Source organism: Salvelinus alpinus, chromosome 5 (assembly GCF_045679555.1).
Source record: "Salvelinus alpinus chromosome 5, SLU_Salpinus.1, whole genome shotgun sequence".
Classification (NCBI taxonomy): domain Eukaryota; kingdom Metazoa; phylum Chordata; class Actinopteri; order Salmoniformes; family Salmonidae; genus Salvelinus; species Salvelinus alpinus.
The window spans coordinates 9,921,580-9,948,541 of NC_092090.1; the positions used below are offsets into that span (position 1 = coordinate 9,921,580).

General features: G+C 44.6%; 2 protein-coding genes across 4 annotated transcripts; one reads left to right on the forward strand and one right to left on the reverse strand.

Annotated features, from left to right (window-relative positions):
- The first annotated feature begins 937 nt into the window (after positions 1 to 937).
- LOC139575511 (immunoglobulin superfamily containing leucine-rich repeat protein 2-like) lies at positions 938 to 5,913 on the forward strand. Of its 3 annotated transcripts, none has more exons than XM_071400517.1 (2): positions 938 to 1,150; positions 2,591 to 5,913. In XM_071400517.1, the coding sequence occupies exons 1-2, from the start codon at positions 980 to 982 to the stop codon at positions 4,769 to 4,771; spliced, it is 2,352 nt and encodes a 783-aa protein (XP_071256618.1). In that variant the 5' UTR covers positions 938 to 979; the 3' UTR covers positions 4,772 to 5,913. The 3 variants fall into 3 exon arrangements, with proteins under 3 accessions (XP_071256618.1, XP_071256620.1, XP_071256617.1); XM_071400519.1 differs by having other exon boundaries at positions 1,041 to 1,299; XM_071400516.1 differs by lacking the exon at positions 938 to 1,150 and adding an exon at positions 2,153 to 2,238.
- On the reverse strand, positions 5,625 to 23,101 carry LOC139575512 (receptor for retinol uptake stra6-like). The gene is made up of 18 exons (XM_071400520.1): positions 22,766 to 23,101; positions 22,217 to 22,283; positions 18,852 to 18,937; positions 18,233 to 18,372; positions 14,821 to 14,987; positions 14,529 to 14,636; positions 13,822 to 13,889; positions 12,809 to 12,891; positions 12,654 to 12,715; positions 12,302 to 12,464; positions 11,266 to 11,341; positions 9,909 to 10,042; positions 9,574 to 9,691; positions 9,240 to 9,341; positions 8,672 to 8,835; positions 7,402 to 7,536; positions 7,053 to 7,189; positions 5,625 to 6,945 (listed from the first exon to the last, which is right to left on the reverse strand). Exons 1-18 carry the CDS (start codon positions 22,861 to 22,863, stop codon positions 6,703 to 6,705), a joined length of 2,151 nt encoding a protein of 716 aa, XP_071256621.1. The 5' UTR covers positions 22,864 to 23,101; the 3' UTR covers positions 5,625 to 6,702.
- Positions 23,102 to 26,962: the final 3,861 nt, after the last annotated feature.

Consider the following 26,962-nt stretch of genomic DNA (forward strand, 5'->3'; position numbering starts at 1 on the left):
GTGGAGCAGGGGACAGTTGTGGAGCAGGGACAGTTGTGGAGCAGGGGACAGTTGTGGAGCAGGGGGCAGTTGTGGAGCAGGGGACAGTTGTGGAGCAGGGGACAGTTGTGGAGCAGGGGACAATTGTAGAGCAGGGGACAGTTGTGGAGCAGGGGACAGTTGTGGAGCAGGGACAGTTGTGGAGCAGGGGACCGTTGTGGAGCAGGAGACAGTTGTGGAGCAGGGGGCAGTTGTGGAGCAGGGGACAGTTGTGGAGCAGGATACCGTTGTGGAGCAGGAGACAGTTGTGGAGCAGGGGGCAGTTGTGGAGCAGGGGACAATTGTGGAGCAGGGGACAGTTGTGAGCGACTGAGCGATTTCTGCTAGATGGGCCAGCTGCAAAGTCAAAATTGGCTATATTGTAAAACATTTAATGAATTTAAGCTTATAGTTAGGCATTCGGGTTAGCAGTGTGGTTAATGTTAGGGTTACGTTTAAAATGTGATTTTATGACTTTGTGGCTGTGCCAGCTAGTGACCACTTTGCAGAGCTGCCTCCAGAACAATATTCATGACAATAAACGCTTAAAAATATGGACAATATGAAAATATGGACAGCTGCCTGTTGGCCTGCTTCGCTTCCTGCGCCCCTTTGTTCCATTGCTTTGTAATGTTTGTTCGATTTTTTTTAGTTGCATGGTTTTTAAGTTAAAAATAAAGAAGCAATTGGTATACAGACATAAAGCATTTTAACTGAATTGTGAAGAGGAATTGACAATGTGTTAACTTGATTACTGAAACGGTGACGATTGAAACCCATGCCTTATTAAAATAATTGTTTAAAAAAACGGTCATTTTTGTTGTCTGCCTCTGCATCACTCTGCCTGCTCAATCCAGACCCTAGAAACCTGGCACTTTTCCAGCTTGTCACATCTAGGCCTATATACCAGTTATTAACAGTCCATCAATAATTGGCTGCGTGGGTCTCCTACACTGTTGTCATGGAAGATAACAGAAGCCATGGAAGAGGGAGGGTGCATCACTTTAATGTTTTTGCAACGTCTACTTTCCAGAGGCGGCAGTGTGCTGTGACTCTCTGCGAAATCCAATCGCAACGCACAGACCTATCAGCATCCGACCACGAAAGGACCCACATATGTTTCAGCAACCATGTAAGAGCAATGCCATACGTGCACACCTTTTAAAAACTTGCTCCCAACTCATCATGTAGCCAGCTTTATGGGGTTCAAATAAGAGACCACTCCTATCAATAGCAAGAATATTCATTGCTTCCATTGCGCTGGGGGAAAACATCACACTGGTAAGACGTGTTATGTTGTTTTTGATGGCGAGGTTGAATGCGTTTCTGTTTGCTTAGAAATGGGAATTTTGTAGAATGTAGCATTGTTCTTTTATGTGCGTTTTGACCTCTAAGGACACCTGAGTCATCGTGAAATATAACATTTACTTCCTAAACGTTTTACATTTAGTTGTGGGGTTTTTTTTGCAGTGAAATGTCGCCTTGATTGATGCATGACCATAGCATTCTACACCAGCTGCACGCATGTACTGATTCCCGCGGTTAACGACATCATACGCGGTGCCGGTGCTGTCATTCTCAGCACCAAGGACAGGGCTCGAGCACAGTCGCTGTGGCGTAGTTTAAAAACAAACTGCATGCGCTCCAAAAAGGTGGCAACCTTTTTCACGAGCTCTCTGGTTTAGTTGAATTGATCAGCTTGGTTGAAATTTCGAATTTAATAAAACAATCTTTCTATATTTGTATGACAGTACATTATTATCAATGTATATTGAAACTAATAATTCTGGTAAAGAAATGTAACCATCAATATTTTTGTTCTAATTTAAGCAGAATTCCTAGGCTATCAGACAGATATAAAGTATTACAGTTAATATTTAAATCCTGTAAGTGGATTTCAAAGTCAGGGGTTGGCAGTTGTAATATTTATTTGTCAAGTTCCTGACCTGTTTTCCTTGTTTTTGTATGTGTTTAGTTGGTCAGGGCGTGAGTTGGGGTGGGCATTCTATGTTATGTGTTTCTATGTTGGGTTAAATGTGTTGCCTGATATGGTTCTCAATTAGAGGCAGGTGTTTGACGTTTCCTCTGATTGAGAACCATATTAAGGTAGGCTGTTCTCACTGTTTGTTTGTGGGTGATTGTTCCTGTGTCTGTGTCACCACACGGGACTGTTTCGTTTGTTCGTTCGTTTGGCTAGTCTTTCCTGTTCTTCGTGTCTATGTAAGTTCTCAAGTTCAGGTCTGTCTACGTTGTTTTGTATTTTTCCAAGTGTTTTTCGTGTTCGTCTTTAATAAATATCTATTATGTCATCGTACAACGCTGCGTTTTGGTCCGACCCTTACTCCTTCTCCTCATCCGAGGAGGAGGAATTAGACAGCCGTAACATTATTAGCCTATTCATCAATATTCATATTTTCATTGTTGCATTTACACTCAAGAGAACGTTGAGGTACCTTTTTATCCAAGGACTGTTTATGAATGGTGACTGAGAGTGTGCAATGTGAATTGTAAACAGCTTTGACATTTACAACTAAAACAGATATGTAGTGACACAGTGACATTTGTTTTGCAGGAAGAGAAAATGTCTCGTTCCTACGCGTTCTTCCTGTCCTTATGGAGCTCTGTTATTGGAGTCGGACACGGCTGTCCTGAACTATGCGACTGCTCCGACAAATACGGACGCCACTTCGCTGAATGCTCCTACAAAGACTTGGTTGACATCCCTGAAAAGTTGCCCCCCAACGTGACCACTCTGAGTCTCTCTGCCAACAAAATATCTTTGGTGGAGTCGGGCAGCTTCGACAACGTGACCCAAGTCACGTCCTTATGGATGGCCCATAACGAGATAGTCACCATCGAAGTGGGCGCCCTGGCTCCCCTGGTCCAGCTGAGGAACTTTGATGTCAGTCACAACAAGATGGTGGACTTCCCTTGGGAGGATCTCCATAACCTCACAGCCCTGCAGCTGCTGAAGATGAACCACAATGAGATGGTCAGTCTGCCTAAAGACTCCTTCTCTAACCTCAAGGACCTGAGGTCTCTCCGCCTCAACAACAACAGGTTCACCACTATAGCGGAGGGGACGTTCGACAGCCTGATCTCCCTGTCTCATCTACAGCTCTATAACAACCCATTCACATGCCACTGTAGGATGGACTGGCTGAGGGACTGGATTCTAAATACCACCGTATCGGTCCCAGAACAGAACTCGATTGTCTGTGACAGTCCAGAGCAGTTGAGAGGAGCGGTGATCGTGAAACTGTCTGAGTCAAAGTGCATGGCCCCTAATGTTAGCATAACGCCCGAGCCTAACGTTCAGAATACAACACTCTATGAAGGCACAGTGTTGATCCTGAACTGTGAGATCAAAGGGAACCCAAAGCCAGATGTTATCTGGAAAATCCACACAAACCGTCAAAGTGTAGAGTACCCTCTGTCCACCAAAGATAAAGAATTAGCCGAATCCAATGAATCTAACGAGGATTCTAAAACGGCAGACAAACCATTTGAAATGTTCCATAACGGCACTCTAGTCATACCGCGCCTCAGTAAAAAGGACAATGGCAACTACAGCTGTTCCGCCACCAATGAGTTTGGTAAAGATGACGATTCACTATCAATAGTAGTGGTAGTACCAAAACCACCACCACCTCAACCTGTTGGAAAAGTCATTGACCCACCAGTTATTATTAACGGGGAGAAAATCCCCTCAGTACTTCAACCTGTGATCAAAACCTCCAGTAATAACCCTTTTAAACCATTCAATATTCCCCATTTGGAGGGAAAGTACAATATCTTCCCAACCCTTCCTCCCATTGAAGTTGACACTGAGCGTACAAAGCAAGTGCCCAAATATCCGCCCCGTGCAACTAGCAAATGTACCTTGACCAGTGAGACACAGTACATCTCTAACCAGGCCTTCAATATAAGCCTGGAAGATGTCAGGCAGTATACCTTTGACTTTGGAGTCATAGCCTTAGACGTGTCAGAGACTGAGGCTAAAGTTAGACTCAATCCTCTCCTCCTTCCTAAAGACAACACAGACATCCGTCTCAGCGCCTCAGAAGGGCTCCATTCCGTCAACAAAGAGCCTCCCAACCAATCAGAGGTAACCAGGAGAGCCCAGGTGGACTCAGGGCTGTATCTGTGTGTCACCTCAGACCACAGACACTCAGCCATCCAGTGGTCCAGGATGGAAGATGGCGTCAACACCTATCTGTTCCAGGACCTACGCCCCGGCGCCAACTACTCCCTCTGTCTCACCTACAGAGGAGAGGACTGTGAGGTGCAGGTCCTCTTCGCCACCAGGAAGAGAGTTCCTAACCTGCTGATCATTATAGTCGTCAGTATCTGTCTCCTCACCGTCTCCACCGTGCCCCTGCTGGGGGCCACCTGCTTCCACCTGGTCTACAAATACAGGAACAAGACCTACAAGCTCATCATGAAGGCTAAAGACCACCAGCATCACATGGAGAGGAACCTAGTGGTCAACTTCAACCTGAGGAACTCGTACGCCGAGTCACAGACGCAGATCACAGCCAGCGAGATGGGGGAGGGAGAGGACGGGGAGTCGGAGAGCGGGGGAGAGAGAGAGAAGGACGTGGAGGGGAGTGTGGTGACCGAGTCGTTCACTCTGTCTCAGTACAGAGGGAATCTGGATGAGTGTGAGATGGGGTCAGAGTTCAGCGATAGGTTACCACTAGGGGCGGAGGCTGTTAATATCTCTGGGCAGTACAAAGAGCCACACCACTGATCCTGTTGTTGTTGTTGGTATTTGATAGATCGTCTTGACTAGACAGGCTCTAGTCATCTTCAGTCATGGTCACATGTAACGTAAGTCTCACAGTAACTGTTTATCGATCCATGAGAGAAGAACCTGTGACCTGTCCTTTTTTCAAAATGGCTGCCGTATCAATGACCTGGATACAGTGTAGACAAAGTCATAGGTGCTTCCGCTTTTGAATGGAAAAGTAAAGAAGGTAGTTTCTTATGTATGCTGTGAAGATTAAGTAAAAACAAACCTGTCTCTGTAGTAAAATATGTAAGCCTATTCTAAAAATAGACCCCTCCGGTAATGGTCTTAACAGTGACGTTTCCAGAGACTTGTTATTCAGTTTATTCAGTGTAGTCTGTCACAGGCAAGAAGGCAAGAAGCTTTTAACTGTATCTAAAAATGTCTCTTCTTAAAGTAACATATGCACTTCTGAATGTCTATGTTAATCTATTGTAGGCTATCAATGCTGTTTTTTAATCTAGAGTGAATGTCCGCTTTACTGTTGCCAACAAACCCTATAGCTGTGTGTCACAAGCTATTGTTGTAAGTCATTTTACAGTAACCTTTAACCTGGTATTGTGTCAATAATATAACAGTACCAGACAAAAGTGTGGACACAAAAACCCTTGAATGAGTAGGTCTTTATTTATTTTTACTATTTTCTACATTGTAGAATAATAGTGAGGACATCAAAACTATGAAATAACACATATTGAATCATGTAGTAACCAAAAAAAAGTGTTAAACAATTTAAAATATATTTTAGATTTTAGATTCTTTAAAGTAGTCCCCCCCCCCCCTTTGCCTTGATGACAGCTTTGCACACACTATTTCCACTTCACTGTTGCCAACAAACCCTATAGCTGTGTGTCACACGCTATTGTTGTAAGTCATTTCACAGTAACCTTTAACCTGGTATTGTGTCAATAATATATATGATCCATGTCTCTATCTCATATCCATTAAAACCCTCACTGTTGCTCAACTCTTACATTTTGACAGGAAGATAAGTGTTACATTTTGATAGCGTAGGATTAAATGTAAGTGTTGAAGATGTGTAAATTTCCTCAGTGTTCATCCTCTGCTATATGTGCCTGAAGTAATAAAGTATTGACAAGGAATGCTTGTTCATTATTGATTTGCAGCTTCCTGACATGGCATGTTATTCGATCTATAGTGAAATGACAAAAAGGGGGTTGTTGTACTACGAATGAACTGTCTGTATATTGGCTTCTGTAAAATGGGTTTCCATACACAGTCATCATGGTTCTTGAAAACATGCTCACACGTTTGTTGTTCCCCTGTATTTACTTTAAAACTGTTTTATTTGTTTGAAAAGGAGTCTCTCTTTCAAAATAAGAGTCTTAATCACATACTCCCACCTAGGAGAAAAACAGTAGATTTTTTTCACACTGGATTGTGATGTCAGTTACATTTATTTTTTGTCTAAATGTTGTATCATTGTTCTTGCATATATTTTGAAAGCAAATATTTCAACTTCTGAAAACTTACCGAAACAACTGATAAAGGGCAATACATTAAATTAAGGGGTGGATAGTGGATGCTAAAACTGGATGTATTCTGTGCATCATAACCAAACACATGCAACCGTTGAGATTTTGTACTATTTCACCATAACGACCTTTACAAAAACTAAATAATAGACCAGCAAATTTTGAAATCGACATTGCAGACAACAATATGACACAGAAAGCAACCTACATAGAGATTCACTTCATGTGGAGCTGAACAAGCCACGGCACTTGACTGCAACCCACAGAAATACAGGTCTCTACAGTCACCTGCTACCCTGAAGACCAAGCAGTTGGAACATTGGGTTGTATAGAGAGCAGCAGAGTGTCAGTACCCCATAAACCACATAACATCAGTCATGACTGCGTGTCATGGTCTCAGTTAGCAGCAGCAGCGTCGGTGGCAGCAGCAGCAGCAGCAGCATCGGTGGCAGCGGCAGAGGGTGTAGCAGCGCCTGCCTCGGCAGCGTGGGGTGTAGCAGCGCCTGCCTCGGCAGCGTGGGGTGTAGCAGCGCCTGCCTCGGCAGCGGTGGGTTTGCTGCTGGCGTCTCTGCTGCTGGCGTCTTTCTTGCTTCCTGCCGCGGCGCTACGGTTCGTTCCATTCACGAAGCTGTCAGAGGGCTGGAGAAGGAAAAAATACTTTGTCTTGTAGAGTACAGGAAATTGTCACACACACAAACACACAGGTTGCTGGCCTTCTTTTCTACACTCTTATTTTGGCGACCGACCTGCAGCTGGTAGTGTTTTCTGGACCCCAGTAGAGATGGGTTGTTGACCAGTGTGTAGAGTAACTGCCAGCGTGCCCGCACCCTCCTGCTGTTAACCACCTTGTCCCGTCTCTTCTCCTGATTCACCAGCTGGATCCCTGAAAGCATGGAGAGTGAGGAGGAGGAGCAGGCCGGCAGGGCAGAGCAAGAGACTGACACTGGATGCATGGAATTATTTGGTGATATAAATTCCACATTGTGTAATAGTAGTAGGTTCAGTCAATGTCATGTCTGGGAAGTGTCTGCGAGGGACAGAAAAGGCCACACCCTTCGTGCAAATCCGTGTAGGAGTGTGTATGTCTACAACAACCTTCCTCTGCATCTCGCATCTTCTGCCCAGCGCCTCCAGCCGAGGCAGCCTGCAGTGCCAGCCCACAGAAGGCCTTCATCACAGGGTGGGATTGGCTGACCTCTACCTTCAGGTAGTGGGTGTAGTAACAATAAGCTGTGTGAAGGTCAGAGGTCAGGGATTCAGACATATTGAGGGCTCATTCATAAACCAATGTGTTAGGTTTAACCTGTTCACCTGTGTATTTCAGAGCAGGTTAAACATTGATGGAATTGCATCAGGTACATATTTCAGAAATGTTTTTCAATTTTTTTAAAATTATTATTATATATATTTTTAGAATTTTACCCCCTTTCCTCCCCAATTTCGTGGTATCCAATCGTTAGTAGTTACTATCTTGTCTCATCGCTACAACTGCCGTACGGGCTCGGGAGAGACGAAGGTCGAAAGCCATGCGTCCTCCGAAACACAACCCAATCAAGCCGCACTGCTTCTTAACACAGCGCGCATCCAACCCGGAAGCCAGCCGCACCAATGTGTCGGAGGAAACACCGTGCACCTGGCCCCCTTGGTTAGCGTGCACTGCGCCCGGCCCGCCACAGGAGTCGCTAGTGCGCGATGAGACAAGGATATCCCTACCGGCCAAACCCTCCCTAACCCGGACGATGCTAGGCCAATTGTGCGTCGCCCCACGGACCTCCCTGTCGCGGTCGGCTGCGACAGAGCCTGGGCGCGAACCCAGTCTCAGCCCTAGACCACTGTGCCACCCGGGAGGCCAATGTTTTTCAATGACATGGGTTATTGTTAGATGATTGCTAATGAACGTGGTCACCATACATGAGAATACTTTAATTAGGGTGATGGTCAGTCAGTGTCCCAGATGGCAAGCCGTGAGGCTGCTGGTTTTGTTTGGTGGCCATGACACCTTTCGTTTGTTTTTGGGAGTCTTTAGTTTGGCCATGCCTTTGGTATTTTTACATTTTTTACATATTTATGTTTCGCCACCATCTGAACAAATAATCTGCTTGGACTGACCAACCAAGAGGTCAAGATGAGACAGAGCTGACTGGCACTGGACCAAGGTACGGTTGCTGTCTCCCTAGGCACATGTCCAGCCAACACGGTCCTCAAACCCTTATTTCTCACAGAAACGCACACATTCATTCAGGTTACAGACGATGGAACTAGGCCTAGGACCCCTAGACAATATCCGTTTTGTAACAAACCTACCAGCGGCAGGCCTTTCAAAAAAAAGTGACTATAGAATTCCCTGAACTGTATGTTGACATACCCGGGTCGTAGGTTTCAGCGGCGCGGTTGAGGAGGCTGATGTCCATGCGTCCCAGGTGGATGATGTTATAGAGGGCAGTGATGACCATCCTCCAGATGGCTGCTATCAACCCCACCACAATGTTGATCAGGAAGAGCAGGTAGGTAAGCAGGAACAGACTGCCTCTGGAACAACACAGCCAATAAACATCTAGTTAGTTCTACTTTGGATGGATCAATGGTGTTAAAGAAAGTACAGGGGGTCCGGGGGCATGTCCCCCTTGAGAAAAAAAAACGAATTCGAATTTTTTGTCATTTTTTCATGTTAACGTGTAATATACCAAAAAAGAAAAGAAACCCCTCTTTCAACTCAAGAAGTGTGTAATCCAGCATTTCCCTAAAATCGGTCTGCGGGACCCCAAGGGGTGCCCGTTTTGGTTTTTGCCCTACCACTACACAGCTGATTCAAATGATCAAAACGCTTGTGGTCACGAGGTCTGAGTTTGGGAAACCCTGGTGTAATTCATCTATGATGTCACTAGTTCTGAGAAAAAAAGTTCATCATTTATAGAGTTCTAGAATCTTAGTACCTGTTGTTCAAGTCTCTTGTCCCAGCATCCTTTTTGATGAAAGCGAACCTGGCTGTCACGTGTTGTAGAGCAATAGTCAGTATCAACGTCACCCACACAGGCCTGGTGAGATCAGATACCACAATGGGAAAATAATCCACACAATATGAAAATACGAGGCTCTTATCCACTGATGAGTATCTCAATCAGTTCAAAGTGTATTGTGGTGATGAGCTAGCTGGTCAAAATTGTTTCTGTAAGATGGTGCTTGAACATCAGATAAAGGCTTCATGGCAGAGTATGATTCCATATAAGCAGGCAGGAACAAATGTAGTTAAATTTAAGATGCACTCACCAGGCCTTGGCAGCGACCTGGAAGAGAATGAGGTTCTGGCCATACAAGATGGGGATGATGATGAGGAACACCAACCACACAAAACAGATGCAGAAGACCAGAGTCTGGAGGACCATTCCTGACCAAATCATATTCAATAGTAAGAGAGGAATCTAGAATAAGAATATAACTGCCATCTTTCATAATTTTTTTTTTTTTTTAAGTAAGTTTTAAAAGGAATTGAGGTTGGTAGCACACAGAAATGACCAAGTATTTACTGAAGAACTATTATGATAAAATGGTAATTGATTCATGATTTAATTAGGAATTAAAACCACCGTGTCAGGTCAGCCTACCTAAAGAGATGACAGCAGCCTGATATCCAATGTAGCCCATCCAACACACTAGGCCTGTCTGAGACGGACGGATGCTCTTCTGGCAATTATACACGTTGTAAATATCTCCTCTGTACAAGCCCTGAAGGTTCCATCTGATGGTAGAAACATGAAGAAATAGAATGTCTTATGGATGAAAGGAACACACTTGAAAATATCAGTTATTTGGTATTTTGCCATTGTTTCTTGAACGTACAAAAGAACACAATGTTTGGTGCACTGATATAGTTACTGTGTTACTGTTTTACTGTGTTACTGTGTTACTGTGTTAGTGTGTTTCTGTGTTAGTGTAATACTGTGTTAGTGTTTTACTGTGTTACCGTGTTAGTGTGTTTCTGTGTTAGTGTAATACTGTGTTAGTGTTTTACTGTGTTACCGTGTTACGTGTTACTGTGTTACTGTGTTAGTGTGTTTCTGTGTTAGTGTAATACTGTGTTAGTGTTTTACTGTGTTACTGTGTTAGTGTGTTACTGTTTTACTGTGTTTCTGTGTTACTGTTTTACTGTGTTACTGTGTTTCTGTGTTAGTGTAATACTGTGTTAGTGTGATACTGTGTTAGTGTGATACTGTGTTAGTGTGTTACTGTGTTAGTGTGATACTGTGTTAGTGTGATACTGTGTTTCTGTGTTACTGTTTTACTGTTTTACTGTGATACTGTGTTACTGTGTTACTGTTTTACTGTGTTACTGTGTTACTGTGTTACTGTGTTACTGTGTTACCGTGATACTGTGTTACTGTGATACTGTGTCAGTGTGTTACTGTTTTACTGTTTTACTGTGATACTGTGTTAGTGTGATACTGTGTTAGTGTGATACTGTGTTAGTGTGTTAGTGTGATACTGTGTTAGTGTGATACTGTGTTAGTGTGTTAGTGTGATACTGTGATACTGTGTTACTGTGATACTGCGTTAGTGTGTTACTGTGTTAGTGTGTTACTGTGATACTGTGTTAGTGTGATAATGTGATACTGTGTTACTGTGTTAGTGTGATACTGTGTTATACTGTGTTACTGTGTTACTGTGTTAGTGTGTTACTGTGATACTGTGTTAGTGTGATACTGTGTTGCTGTGATACTGTGTTAGTGTGATACTGTGTTACTGTGTTAGTGTGTTAGTGTGATACTGTGTTAGTGTGTTAGTGTGTTACTGTGTTAGTGTGATACTGTGTTAGTGTGATACTGTGTCAGTGTGTTACTGTGTTACTGTGATACTGTGTTACTGGGATACTGTGTTAGTGTGATACTGTGTTACTGTGATACTGTGTTACTGTGTTAGTGTGATACTGTGTTAGTGTGTTACTGTGTTGGCTGAAGTATTTACCTGTGAAGGATCATGGACCTCATGAGCATGATCAGGGTGAGCGAACAGGCCAAGGTCAACCCACACAGGTAACACACTACAAAACATAACGAACAGGCCAGGGTCAACCCACACAGGTAACACACTACACAACATAACAAACAGGCCAGGGTCAACCCACACAGGTAACACACTACAAAACATAACGAACAGGCCAGGGTCAACCCACACAGGTAACACACTACACAACATAACAAACAGGCCAGGGTCAACCCACACAGGTAACACACTACACAACATAACAAACAGGCCAGGGTCAACCCACACAGGTAACACACTACACAACATAACGAACAGGCCAGGGTCAACCCACACAGGTAAGACACTACACAACGTAACGAACAGGCCAGGGTCAACCCACACAGGTAACACACTACACAACATAACGAACAGGCCAGGGTCAACCCACACAGGTAACACACTACAAAACGTAACGAACAGGCCAGGGTCAACCCACACAGGTAACACACTACACAACATAACGAACAGGCCAGGGTCAACCCACACAGGTAACACACTACAAAACATAACGAACAGGCCAGGGTCAACCCACACAGGTAACACACTACACAACATAACGAACAGGCCAGGGTCAACCCACACAGGTAACACACTACACAACATAACGAACAGGCCAGGGTCAACCCACACAGGTAACACACTACACAACATAAAGAACAGGCCAGGGTCAACCCACACAGGTAACACACTACACAACATAACGAACAGGCCAGGGTCAACCCACACAGGTAACACACTACACAACATAACGAACAGGCCAGGGTCAACCCACACAGGTAACACACTACACAACATAACGAACAGGCCAGGGTCAACCCACACAGGTAACACACTACACAACATAACGAACAGGCCAGGGTCAACCCACACAGGTAACACACTACACAACATAAAGAACAGGCCAGGGTCAACCCACACAGGTAACTGTCTTATCACCCGATGCTGCAGCTCATCTCAGTAGATACAGGACACCCACCTTCCAGACACCAGGTATAGTGAATGACTATCTGGACCACCTCCATCCTGTCCTCTGATAGGACAATACCAAAGCCCTCCAGAAGGAAGGGGAACTTGTCATCTATACCAGCACGGACTATGTGGAGGGTGGGGATCACCAGTACTACCAGCAACAGCGCCACCTAGGGGATGGATGACCACATGGCTGTTAGAGTTATTTCTATTGAAACAACAAGGCATCTTGTCAAGTTATCTGAAAGCAGCCATGTTCACAACCAACCGTTGATGTGGATTGTTGTTATGTTCCTTTGTTTATTGTAATGTTTTGCTGAAATGTGATTGATTCCTAATTAACTGCAGTATTTGTTTACCTGATAAACTGCTATGGAGGACACAAATGCTGAGATCGCCAGCTTTAGTGGAAACCGGAATACTACAAAAAAATCATGATAAAACAATGGTATCATTAGGATATTTCGTTTTTAAAAAGATTAGCAGACAAATTGTCAAAGCCCTCCAGACGTACCTTTCTCTGGTGTGTAGATATAGGACCTGACTGTGTCTTTCATTGTCTCCAACAGTCTGGGTTTATCTGATCTGATAGAGGTACTGAACAAAAACACAATGATGTCAATAACTGCACGCTGCAGTCATCATTATATATCCTTCCTGTTATATCCTTCCTGTTTGGCCCTGTCCGGGGGTATCATCGGACGGGGCCACAGTGTCTCCTGACCCCTCCTGTCTCAGCCTCCAGTATTTATGCTGCAGTAGTTTATGTGTCGGGGGGCTAGGGTCAGTTTGTTATATCTGGAGTACTTCTCCTGTCTTATCCGGTGTCCTGCGTGAATTTAAGTACGCTCTCTCTAATTCTCTCTTTCTCTCTTGGAGGACCTGAGCCCTAGGACCATGCCTCAGGACTACCTGGCATGATGACTCCTTGCTGTCCTCAGTCCACCTGGCCGTGCTGCTGCTCCAGTTTCAACTGTTCTGCCTGCGGCTATGGAACCCTGACCTGTTCACCGGACGTGCTACCTGTCCCAGACCTGCTGTTTTCAACTCTCTAAAGACAGCAGGAGCGGTAGAGATACTCTTAATGATCGGCTATGAAAAGCCAACTGACATTTACTCCTGAGGTGCTGACTTGTTGCACCCTCAACAACTACTGTGATTATTATTATTTGACCCTGCTGGTCATTTATGAACATTTGAACATCTTGGCCATGTTCTGTTATAATCTCCACCCGGCACAGCCAGAAGAGGACTGGCCACCCCTCATAGCCTGGTTCCTCTCTAGGTTTCTTCCTAGGTTTTGGCCTTTCTAGGGAGTTTTTCCTAGCCACCGTGCTTCTACACCTGCATTGCTTGCTGTTTGGGGTTTTAGGCTGGGTTTCTGTACAGCACTTTGAGATATCAGCTGATGTAAGAAGGGCTTTATGAATACATTTGATTTGATTTGATCATTACTTAGTTTTTGTCATAGAATAAAACACAGTCTGGTCAATCAGTTTAGTATCCTGTTTTTCTCATTAACCCCACCTGATGTTTGACTTTTTCTTCTTTAGAATGAATTTCACGTAGTCTGTGTAGTAGCTGCTCTCCAGGTCCTGAAGCCAAATGGTATCAGAATCAAACTGTTTCATTAACACATTAACATTATGGATGCATGATCTGACAACACTGACCACCTACAACACTGTATAGAATCATTCATTTGGATGCAGAAAATTCACATTAAAAGAATGTATGATGTCGTTAGAACTGTAGCTGTGATTACAACAGAGACAGATTAACGACCTCACATGATCTCACTGTCACCGACAGTTTACAGCGTGACAAGCCACAGATTACAGTGAAATAAACACTGCATTGTGTAAACCTTGAGAGAAATAACATTCCTTGGTCATAATCTGTGCTGGGGATATTATACTAAATTAATTCCATCCAAGCTGTTTACGTAATCAGACCTTTGGTTACAAGTTACGTGGTTGATGTAGTTTCATAACTTTAACGTCTCTTGAAGGGCTACGTTTAGTTTTTTACATAGATATCCCATAAGCATCAAGGGCCAGTTCTCATCCAGACATTAGAGGAGCAGGACAATAACCCCAGTGTTTTGACAACCTAAATACAGGCAAGGATCATGACACTTTGATATTGTTCTTATCAAAACCTTAAAAAGAGACTCCAACGGATGGTAGGTTCATGACTATACACACATTGGTCAAAGAGCAGTGTTCCCTCACCTCAGAGCCATTAGCACCTTTGAGAAACAGTAGTGGGTACTTGATACAGAGGAATCCTAGACAGCCTATCTGTGGGAGACTGGCCAGCAGGGAATAGTACTTATACAGCTGTGGAGACAAGAGAATGCAAAAACATACACAAAACGTACTGAATTTTTACCAGTTTGTTATGGTTTTAAGATACTGTATTATAGAATAATTTTAGCTTGAGATATGAAATCTGTTAAATATGACACAACAACAAAAAGATGTGCCCCCTTTTTCCCCCAATTTAAATATCAGATGATATTACCTCTGGTGTTTTGGGACAGTCAATCTTCTGCCAGACGAGGACAGCAAAGTGGGTCCAGGAGAATAGACTGCCCAGCACATAGCCCAGTTTACTGTGGAGCGTACCACAGGCCAAGAGTGGGTAGTACAGGGCAGGCCAGTAGAAGATGGCGATGATCTTCATGTACTCTGGAAGCAGTAGGAACGCACACAGTCTGTGTTTAGTATCACACCAGTTCATCCTTCAATGTGTTTATACTGTTCCACAAGTTATTTCATGATGAGTTGGATCGCAGAGTGAAGGAAAAGCAGCCAACAAGTGCTCAGCATATGTGGGAACTCCTTCAAGACTGTTGGAAAAGCATTCCTCAATGAATGCTGGTTGAGAGAATAGCCAAGAGTGTGCAAAGCTGTCATCAAGGCAATGGGTGGCTACTTTGAAGAATCAATATCAAATATATTTTGATTTAACACTATTTTTTGGTTACTACATGATTCCATATGTGTTATTTCATAGTGTTGATGTCTTCACTATTATTCTACAATGTAGAAAATAGTAAAAAAATAAAGAAAAAACCTTGAATGAGTAGGTGTGTCCAAACCTTTGACTGGTACTGTATGTATAGGAGTAAGGTAACTAGGCAACAGGATATAAGATTTTTTTAAAGTATCAGCAGCTTGTATGTGAGTGGGTGTGCACGTGTGTAGAGTCAGTATCAATGTATGTGAGTGGGTGTGCACGTGTGTAGAGTCAGTATCAATGTATGTGAGTGGGTGTGCACGTGTGTAGAGTCAGTATCAATGTATGTGAGTGGGTGTGCACGTGTGTAGAGTCAGTATCAATGTATGTGCATGTTATGTGTGAGTGAGCAGATGATGGAGTGAGTGTCTGTGAGTGTGTTGGAGTGACAGTGTGTGTGTGTGTGTGTGTGTGTGTGTGTGTGTGTGTGTGTGTGTGTGTGTGGGGGGGGGGGGTGGGGGTGTGTGTGTGTGTGTGTGTGTGTGTGTGTGTGTGTGTGTGTGTGTGTGTGTAGGGCAACAGTGTGCATAGAGAAATAAAAGGCCAATAAAGAGGGTCCCTGTTTAAAACCTTTGAACTGTAACGGCAAAATGTAGATTTCCACCAAAACAGACCTACCCAAAAGTAACTGCTATTCATCTGTAATTACATGGTTCTGACATGCAACAACTTGGTATATTTGGAAAGAAGACATCTGGGTGATTATGAAGAAATTATTAGAAGATAGATAGGAGTTACATAGTTCAGAATACACAAGATCAAGCACACACAAAATAACCATTTTAGTTTTTTGAAAGTCATCGTTCGTTGACAAGCTAGAAGTGAATTATTGATGACTAGACCTGGAAACACATCAGATGCCTTCCACAACATGTGAACAATATCAGGGGGGGAAATGGGATTGATAGATCTAACAACTAGAAATGGGCAGATGTTTTTAGTAAGTGGTGTCAGGTGTGGTCACGGGACGTTTCCAAGTGTCCCTAAACCTCTCCAAAGTGACATATGTCTGTAAATTAGATAATTCCAGTGCTATTACATATTTGCAATCCCTAAATGCTATTTGTTCAGTACAAAAACACAATTTCTACCACATCAACCTCACTCAAACATTGTGGTGGTGTTATGGGGTATCCAGGGTACATTTAAGTGTCCTTTCAACCTCTCCAAAGTGTCAGAATGTTGTAATTACACTGTTTTTGCACGTTGGATGTTTAATGGTTCTAGGCATTGCTTTGTCCCACCCAGGTCAACTGCATATCTCTGGAAAGCTTATCTCATTGGCTACAATACTATCAAGGTGCCATAGTAGCCAATCCCCTGTGTAATGGATGCCTACAGCGCCTAAGCAGGCAACATCATATATTTGATGTGCAAAGATCTAGTCCCTCGGTGGACATTGGATGTTGCCATTAAGTCATACATCATCAGATAACATGGCAATAGGCTGGTGATCGATAACGGTAGGTCACAGGCAGACAAATAAGACACCCTCATGATCTGACGATTTGAAGGCACCGATCAACAGCCAAGATACTCAGCTGACGGCAGACACCCTCCCTTTGCAGACAGGGGCTACCGTTCTCATACCAGACAGGGGCTACCGTTCTCATACCAGACAGGGGCTACCGTTCTCATACCAGACAGGGGCTACCGTTCTCATACCAGACAGGGGCTACCGTTCTCATACTAGACAGGGGCTACCGTTCTCATACCAGACTGGGGCTACCGTTCTCATACCAGACAGGGGCTACCGTTCTCATACCAGACAGGGGCTACCGTTCTCATACCAGACAGGGGCTACCGTTCTCATACCAGACAGGGGCTACCGTTCTCATACCAGACAGGGGCTACCGTTCTCATACCAGACAGGGGCTACCGTTCTCATACCAGACAGGGGCTACCGTTCTCATACCAGACAGGGGCTACCGTTCTCATACCAGACAGGGGCTACCGTTCTCATACCAGACTGGGGCTACCGTTCTCATACCAGACAGCGGCTACCGTTCTCATACCAGACAGGGGCTACCGTTCTCAAACCAGACAGGGGCTACCGTTCTCATACTAGACAGGGGCTACCGTTCTCAAACCAGACAGGGGCTACCGTTCTCATACCAGACAGGGGCTATCGTTCTCATACCAGACAGGGGCTACCGTTCTCATACCAGACAGGGGCTACCGTTCTCATACCAGACAGGGGCTACCGTTCTCATACCAGACAGGGGCTATCGTTCTCATACCAGACAGGGGCTACCGTTCTCATACCAGACAGGGGCTACCGTTCTCATACCATACAGGGGCTACCGTTCTCATACCAGACAGGGGCTACCGTTCTCATACCAGACAGGGGCTACCGTTCTCATACCAGACAGGGGCTACCGTTCTCATACCAGACAGGGGCTACCGTTCTCAAACCAGACTGGGGCTACCGTTCTCATACCAGACTGGGGCTACCGTTCTCATACCAGACAGGGGCTATCGTTCTCATACCAGACAGGGGCTACCGTTCTCATACCAGACAGGGGCTACCGTTCTCATACCAGACAGGGGCTACCGTTCTCATACCAGACAGGGGCTACCGTTCTCATACCATACAGGGGCTACCGTTCTCATACCAGACAGGGGCTACCGTTCTCATACCAGACAGGGGCTACCGTTCTCATACCAGACAGGGGCTACCGTTCTCATACCAGACAGGGGCTACCGTTCTCATACCAGACAGGGGCTACCGTTCTCATACCAGACAGGGGCTACCGTTCTCATACCAGACTGGGGCTACCGTTCTCATACCAGACAGGGGCTACCGTTCTCATACCAGACTGAATTATATATATTTTTTAAATAAATAGGGTCACCAAATATGGGGAATTTACATTCAAGAGGTCTTAATGGGACTGGGGACACAGCTGCTCACCTTTGATTTCCTGAGGGGTGTCTTTGGAGAAGGGCAGGGGATCTGGAGCCAGGACCAATACAGACAGCTTGCTGAAGACCAGCCCAAACACAGCTACTGCGAGGGCTTTGTGCTGCGTCTGGTCCAGGAAGTTCACTGGACTGGTGAACACAGCGGGAAGAGACCAGAGATAAGACCAAGCAAACACCGGCAAATGAATGGTAACATGTTTAATTGTTAGAAATTGTCTCCTAGTATGTTGTGGCGATGAGGCAGCCTGAGCTGTTCTCGTAACAGTGGTGTATTGTGTGGTTTCCCGCCGGGCACAGACGTCAGTTCAACGTTTTGATTTACATTTGGTTGAGTTGTCAACTAACATGAATTCAACATGAAATCAACAACAAATGTCATTGGATTTTAGGTTAAAGTTTGGGTGAACAATTCCCTCACGTTCCCTTTCTTTTTTCAAATCCAATGAGTTTCCCACGTTGATTCAATGTCATCACATTTAATTTTGGTGTTGAAATGACATGGAAACAACGCTGATTCAACTAGTATTTGCCCAGTGGGTCGTCACATATTGACAAGAGTTCCTGGTTGCTTCATGTTGATACGTTTGGTAAATGAACCTGCACTTTACCTTGAGATACCAGTTGATCCATCGGCGAAACCCTCACATAGAGTCTTTCTCCTCTTCAGGACTGCTAGAATCAGCACCACAACGAGCTAGGAGACAAGATATTCCATAAAGTGATACAACAGGAACTCTATTTCCTCTCCTTAACTACAGTACAACTAAAATAATCATCTAATGTACCTTGTTGTCAAGCCAGAGGGCCTGAAGTAATATGGCGGGGGATACTCCTAGGAAATGGCCTTCTGAATGCTACCTTCCCATTGTCTCATTATTTTTGATGATCCCTGGTAAGTGGAGACGCTGACCCACCCTTCCAGCCTGGTCTCATAGACTAGACGTAGCATAGGGGAAACCTTTTTTTTAAAAACCTGGCACACTCAAATTAGTATGATATGTTACGTTTGGTATGGTTACATAGGACAGAAGGTTGGTGGGGTGTTTGGATGTATAACATGGCCGTATATAACATGGGCGTACACATCACAGACAAACTGAATTGGTCCACCCACACAGACAGTGTGGTGAAGGCGCAACAGTGCCTCTTCAACCTCAGGAGGCTGAAGAAATTTGGCTTGTCACCCAAAACCCTGACGAACTTTTACAGATGCACAATTGAGAGCATCCTGTCGGGCTGTATCACCGCCTGGTACGGCAACTGCACCACCCTCATCCGCAAGGCTCTCCAGAGGGTGGTGCGGTCTGCACAACGCATCACCGGGGGCAAACTACCTGCCCTCCATCACATCTACGGCACCCGATGTCACAGGAAGGCCAAAAAGATCATCAAGGACAACAACCACCCGAGCCACTGCCTGTTCACACTGCTATCATCCAGAAGGCGAGGTCAGTACAGGTGCATCAAGGCTGGGACCGAGAGATTGAAAAACAGCTTCTATCTCATGGCCATCAGACTGTTAAATAGCCATCACTAACTCAGAGAGGCTGCTGCCTACACTGAGACCAAATCACTGGACACTTTAACAAGTCACTTTAAACAATGTTTACATATCTTACATTACTCACATCACATGTACAGTATATACTGTATTTTATACCATCTATTGCATCTTGCCTATGCCGCACGGCCATCGCTCATCCATATACTTATATGTACATATTCCCATTCACCCCTTTAGATTGTGTGTATTAGGTAGTTGTTGGGGAATTATTAGATTACTTGTTAGATATTACTGCACTGTCTGAACTAGAAGCACAAGCATTTCGTTACACTCGCATTAACATCTGCTAACCATGTGTATGTGAACAATAACATTTGATTTGATTTGATTTTAATTTGATTTGAACACGAATGTCTAGCAACCAAAATATTGCGTGTTTGAATTTCATCACAGACCAAACTTAACATATCATACTAATTTGAGTGTCACGGATTTACATTTACTATGTTACGTCTACCCCTGAGACCAGGTTGACCCTACATTGTGCTTTGAGTGTCCTCTATTTGGCAGAATCCCAAAGTGAATAGTCCTACGGTGTGTCAGTTCAATTATAATTCATGCCATTGTTCTCCTCAGAAAAGTGGAGCGAGCCCTCTACCACAAATTGGACAAGGCCTAACGATGACATATATCACTGATGATGTTGAGGGAGATGGCTTTCTGAGGTCATAGAGAGTAGTACCAATGTACTGACTGAACATCCCCTTTAGAACATGGCCTATAGTCATCTGTACTGACAGAACATCCCCTTTAGGGCATGGCCTATAGTCATCTGTACTGACTGAACATCCCCTTTAGGGCATGGCCTATAGTCATCTGTACTGACTGAACATCCCCTTTAGAACATGGCCTATAGTCATCTGTACTGACTGAACATCCCCTTTAGAACATGGCCTATAGTCATCTGTACTGACTGAACATCCCCTTTAGAACATGGCCTATAGTCATCTGTACTGACTGAACATCCCCTTTAGAACATGGCCTATAGTCATCTGTACTGAATGAACATCCCCTTTAGGACATGGCCTATAGTCATCTGTACTAACTGAACATCCCCTTTAGGGCATGGCCTATAGTCATCTGTACTGACTGAACATCCCCTTTAGGGCATGGCCTATAGTCATCTGTACTGACTGAACATCCCCTTTAGGGCATGGCCTATAGTCATCTGTACTGACTGAACATCCCCTTTAGGGCATGGCCTATAGTCATCTGTACTGACAGAACATCCCCTTTAGAACATGGCCTATAGTCATCTGTACTGACAGAACACCCCCTTTAGAACATGGCCTATAGTCATCTGTACTGACAGAACATCCCCTTTAGAACATGGCCTATAATCATCTGTACTGACAGAACATCCCCTTTAGAACATGGCCTATAGTCATCTGTACTGACTGAACATCCCCTTTAGAACATGGCCTATAGTCATCTGTACTGACAGAACATCCCCTTTAGAACATGGCCTATAGTCATCTGTACTGACAGAACATCCCCTTTAGAACATGGCCTATAGTCATCTGTACTGACAGAACATCCCCTTTAGGACATGGCCTATAGTCATCTGTACTGACTGAACATCCCCTTTAGAACATGGCCTATAGTCATCTGTACTGACAGAACATCCCCTTTAGGACATGGCCTATAGTCATCTGTACTGACTGAACATCCCCTTTAGAACATGGCCTATATAAACACTCACTGTTTCCATATGCCAGCAGCATACCACCCTGCATACCACTGTTGGCTTGCTTCTGAAGCTAAGCAGGGTCGGTCCTGGTCAGTCCCTGGATGGGAGACCAGATGCTGCTGGAAGTGGTGTTGGAGGGCCAGTAGGAGGCACTCTTTCCTCTGGTCTAAAAAATATCCCAATGCCCCAGGGCAGTGATTGGGGACACTGCCCTGTGTAGTGTGCCGTCTTTCGGATGGGACGTTAAACGGGTGTCCTGACTCTCTGAGGTCATTAAAGATCCCATGGCACTTATCGTAAGAGTAGGGGTGTTAACCCCGGTGTCCTGGCTAAATTCCCAATCTGGCCCTCAAACCATCTTGGTCACCTAATAATCCCCAGTTTATAATTGGCTCATTCATCCCCCTCCTCTCCCCTGTAACTATTCCCCAGGTCGTTGCTGCAAATGAGAACGTGTTCTCAGTCAACTTACCTGGTAAAATAACGGTAAAATAAAAAATAAAATAAATAAAAATTCATTCCAAACATTCATATTTGATATTCCTTTGACCTGTGACCCCTATTGTTGTTGGTAAATGTGTACTGTATGTGTATCTCTGTAACTACATGGCTCATCAGTAAAAGAGACCTTGGTCTCAACATGACTTCCTGTTCAAGGTTCAGTAAAACGTTTTCACCCGGTGTAAATATTGAATATAGTCAGTAGGCCTGATACTTACAGATGCTGAAGCGATGCAGATGTGAAACAGCTGGTCGTCCGCTGTGGGGTCACATGGGAGAATAACTCTGAAACAGTCATGTAACACAAGCTGAGCAATGACCGTCAGAAAACATTTTACGCAGAACAAAAACAAACTCCCTAGCAATCCTGTTCAGCTTGACTGTGCTCTCGCTAGCGAATCTGACAAGAGTTTCACCTAAGAACTGAAAATATGCCATTTGTAATAGAAAATTTAATCACGGATGGAAAAACTGGAAGAATTGAAAACCAGCTATACTTTGGCCCATGCAGGTCAGTGATTGAGAAACTCTGATCTTAGATTAAATTAAATCATAATAACATTATTACACAGTCCCCCATAATTCATTGCACTGATCCTGTTGTGGCTCAGTTGGTAGAGCATGACGCTTGCAACATCAGGATTGAACAATTTGATTCCCGCTGTGCTGTGGCCACCTATATACGAAAATGTATGTATTACTGTAAGTCGCTTTGGATAAAAACCGTTGGGCTAAATAGTATACTATTTACTGACCCCCATACTTACTCTTTTGGAGGTCTGGTGGGTTCCATATTGTTGGAGTACCAGTCTGAGTAGTCATAGTAGTTATACAGTTCCTCTTCTACCACCTTGGTCTGGTTCATCTTGACCTCGTCTCTGTTGTCCACGCTGACGGGTGAAAACCAGAGGAAATCCACCTAGCCCCTCTCGATCATCAACCGTCTCTCCAACGCAGCGCAGCACTTCCCGATCAATAAATATTGTATTGAGAGTTGTAGCTTACTCCACTGTGTGTCGGGTAGCTTTGAGTTGAGGTTGTGCAGCGTCTGAGGTACAGAGAGAGACCTCTGGTCCGGTGTCCAGTTGTCCCTGCTGTAGGAGTTTAGAACACACTCTAACAGAGTCTAACATGCACCCTTACCCCAATACATTCCACACACACTAACCACATAACACCCCAGATTACTACAGCACACAAAGACAGGGGGGAGGGAGACCAGGGCCAAGGGGTGTGAGAGGGATGGCGAGAGGGATGAAGGTGAAAACTCCTTTTGACCTCTAGTGACCTCAGTTTCATGATTGAAGTAGCGAGCCAATAATAATGTTTCCGTCGGTGTTGGTGTTGTTTTAGTGGAGGTTGGTACTCCTGCAGCAGGAAGACAGGCCATGTGTTGGTGTTGTTTTAGTGGAGGTTGGTACTCCTGCAGCAGGAAGACAGGCCATGTGTTGGTGTTGTTTTAGTGGAGGTTGGTACTCCTGCAGCAGGAAGACAGGTCATGTGTTGGTGTTGTTTTAGTGGAGGTTGGTACTCCTGCAGCAGGAAGACAGGCCATGTGTTGGTGTTGTTTTAGTGGAGGTTGGTACTCCTGCAGCAGGAAGACAGGTCATGTGTTGGTGTTGTTTTAGTGGAGGTTGGTACTCCTGCAGCAGGAAGACAGGCCATGTGTTGGTGTTGTTTTAGTGGAGGTTGGTACTCCTGCAGCAGGAAGACAGGCCATGTGTTGGTGTTGTTTTAGTGGAGGTTGGTACTCCTGCAGCAGGAAGACAGGCCATGTGTTGGTGTTGTTTTAGTGGAGGTTGGTACTCCTGCAGCAGGAAGACAGGCCATGTGTTGGTGTTGTTTTAGTGGAGGTTGGTACTCCTGCAGCAGGAAGACAGGCCATGTGTTGGTGTTGTTTTAGTGGAGGTTGGTACTCCTGCAGCAGGAAGACAGGCCGTGTGTTGGTGTTGTTTTAGTGGAGGTTGGTACTCCTGCAGCAGGAAGACAGGCCATGTGTTGGTGTTGTTTCAGTGGAGGTTGGTACTCCTGCAGCAGGAAGATAGGCCATGTGTTGGTGTTGTTTTAGTGGAGGTTGGTACTCCTGCAGCAGGAAGACAGGCCATGTGTTGGTGTTGTTTTAGTGGAGGTTGGTACTCCTGCAGCAGGAAGACAGGCCATGTGTTGGTGTTGTTTTAGTGGATGTTGGTACTCCTGCAGCAGGAAGACAGGCCATGTGTTGGTGTTGTTTTAGTGGAGGTTGGTACTCCTGCAGCAGGAAGACAGGCCATGTGTTGGTGTTGTTTTAGTGGAGGTTGGTACTCCTGCAGCAGGAAGACAGGCCATGTGTTGGTGTTGTTTTAGTGGAGGTTGGTACTCCTGCAGCAGGAAGACAGGCCATGTGTTGGTGTTGTTTTAGTGGAGGTTGGTACTCCTGCAGCAGGAAGACAGGCCATGTGTTGGTGTTGTTTTAGTGGAGGTTGGTACTCCTGCAGCAGGAAGACAGGCCATGTGTTGGTGTTGTTTTAGTGGAGGTTGGTACTCCTGCAGCAGGAAGACAGGCCATGTGTTGGTGTTGTTTTAGTGGAGGTTGGTACTCCTGCAGCAGGAAGACAGGCCATGTGTTGGTGTTGTTTTAGTGGAGGTTGGTACTCCTGCAGCAGGAAGACAGGCCATGTGTTGGTGTTGTTTTAGTGGAGGTTGGTACTCCTGCAGCAGGAAGACAGGCCATGTGTTGGTGTTGTTTTAGTGGAGGTTGGTACTCCTGCAGCAGGAAGACAGGCCATGTGTTGGTGTTGTTTTAGTGGAGGTTGGTACTCCTGCAGCAGGAAGACAGGTCATGTGTTGGTGTTGTTTTAGTGGAGGTTGGTACTCCTGCAGCAGGAAGACAGGCCATGTGTTGGTGTTGTTTTAGTGGAGGTTGGTACTCCTGCAGCAGGAAGACAGGCCATGTGTTGGTGTTGTTTTAGTGGAGGTTGGTACTCCTGCAGCAGGAAGACAGGCCATGTGTTGGTGTTGTTTTAGTGGAGGTTGGTACTCCTGCAGCAGGAAGACAGGCCATGTGTTGGTGTTGTTTTAGTGGAGGTTGGTACTCCTGCAGCAGGAAGACAGGCCATGTGTTGGTGTTGTTTTAGTGGAGGTTGGTACTCCTGCAGCAGGAAGACAGGCCATGTGTTGGTGTTGTTTTAGTGGAGGTTGGTACTCCTGCAGCAGGAAGACAGGCCATGTGTGGTGCTACAAGAGCCTGCGAATGTCCTGTAATCCCTGTCATAATGATGAATGATGGTTCACTTTATATAAAGTTAACATAAATATAAAGTTAACATAAATATAAAGTTAATATAAATATAAAGTTAACATAAATATAAAGTTTACATAAATATAAAGTTAATATAAATATAAAGTTAACATAAATATAAAGTTAACATAAATATAAAGTTAATATAAATATAAAGTTAACATAAATATAAAGTTAATATAAATATAAAGTTAATATAAATATAAAGTTAATATAAATATAAAGTTAATATAAATATAAAGTTAATATAAATATAATGTTAACATAAATATAAAGTTAATATAAATATAAAGTTAATATAAATATAAAGTTAATATAAATATAAAGTTAACATAAATATAAAGTTAATATAAATATAAAGTTAATATAAATATAAAGTTAACATAAATATAAAGTTTATATATATATAATGTTGATATAAATTCATCGGACAACCTAAGGCTGTACCTGTGTTGCTCTGTCTGACGGGCAACATTGAACAACAGCTCAGAAAAGCAGTTCTGAAAATCCACATGTTCCAGCTGAGCAGATCTCTCAGTGAGATTGAGAAATACGTCTGTGCTGCAACGTGGTTTAACCTGCTCGCTTCACACTGCCTGTTACTCAAAGAGCTTAGCTTTTAATATGATGAAAAATCACTGGTTGAAAGTCTCTTATTCTAACAGGGGCTAGCTTTGTGCTGTGGGGATTGGTCTCAGGGCAAGGGGAGAGAGAGAATGTTTAACAGTTTATACGTGAGAGAAAGGTTCTGAAACACTCGCACTGAAAATGATGGCATCCTGTTAGCGTTGTTTCTGAGGTTTCTGCAATATTAACTGTCATTATTTATTACATCCAGAATATAGTGGCTGTAAAGAGCCTCCCTGAGCCCTCCTTGGTCCACGGTTTACTAGTTGTGTATTTAATGGTCTACTACGAGCAGACAACAGAAAGAAGCAGATAGGACATCTACCGCTGTCTCTGCTGTTTTAATGAATGGAACCGGGTCAGACATCTACGTTTTGGGTTCCCATAAAACATCAAACACATCAATTAGTTGATTTTCCTGCAGCATCATTTTCTCTCCTCATTGAAGAAGAAAGCAGTGGACTCTCTCCAACTCAGGACAAAGGGATGGTTGTCTGGTTAGAGGGGTTCAGAGCTCCATCATCTCAACCTGTGAGCCAGCTCATACAATAAGAGAAGAAGGAGAGGGGGAAGGGGAAGGAGAGGGGGGGGAGAGGAAGGAGAGGGGGGGAAGGGAGGAGAGGGTGAGGGAGGAGAGAGGAATGAGAGGGAGAGGGAGGAGAGGAAGGAGAGGGGGAGGAAGGGAGGAGAGGTAATGAGAGGGAGGAGTGGGAGAGGGAGGAGAGAGGAAGGAGAGTGGGAGGGAGGAGAGGAAGGAGAGGGAGGGAGGAGAGGAGGGGGAGGAAGGAGAGGGAGGGAGGAGTGGGAGGGAGGAGAGGAAAGAGAGGGAGGGAGGAGAGGAAAGAGAGGGAGGGAGGAGAGGAGGGAGAGGGGGAGGAAGGAGAAGGGGAGGGAGGAGATTAAGGAGAGGGGGAAGGAGGAGAGGAAAGAGAGGGAGGGAGGAAGGAGAGGGAGGAAGGGAGGAGAGAGGAAGGGGAGGGGCAGGGGGAGGGTAGGATGGAGAGCCTAAGCTTTTCTGCTGTGGATTAGATGATGAAGGTCTCACAGGGCCTTGGCACGC

Excerpts from the sequence above, each read along its gene's own strand:
- LOC139575511 (XM_071400517.1), top strand. The coding sequence starts at position 980 with ATGGAAGATAACAGAAGCCATGGAAGAGGGAGGGTGCATCACTTTAAT. Across the intron at positions 1,151-2,590 it reads ACATATGTTTCAGCAACCAT|GAAGAGAAAATGTCTCGTTC; the intron begins GTAAGAGCAATG and ends TTTGTTTTGCAG.
- LOC139575512 (XM_071400520.1), bottom strand. The coding sequence starts at position 22,863 with ATGAACCAGACCAAGGTGGTAGAAGAGGAACTGTATAACTACTATGAC. Across the intron at positions 14,988-18,232 it reads CACCCCTCAGGAAATCAAAG|AGTACATGAAGATCATCGCC; the intron begins GTGAGCAGCTGT and ends TACTGCTTCCAG. Across the intron at positions 6,946-7,052 it reads GAAAACACTACCAGCTGCAG|CCCTCTGACAGCTTCGTGAA; the intron begins GTCGGTCGCCAA and ends TTCCTTCTCCAG.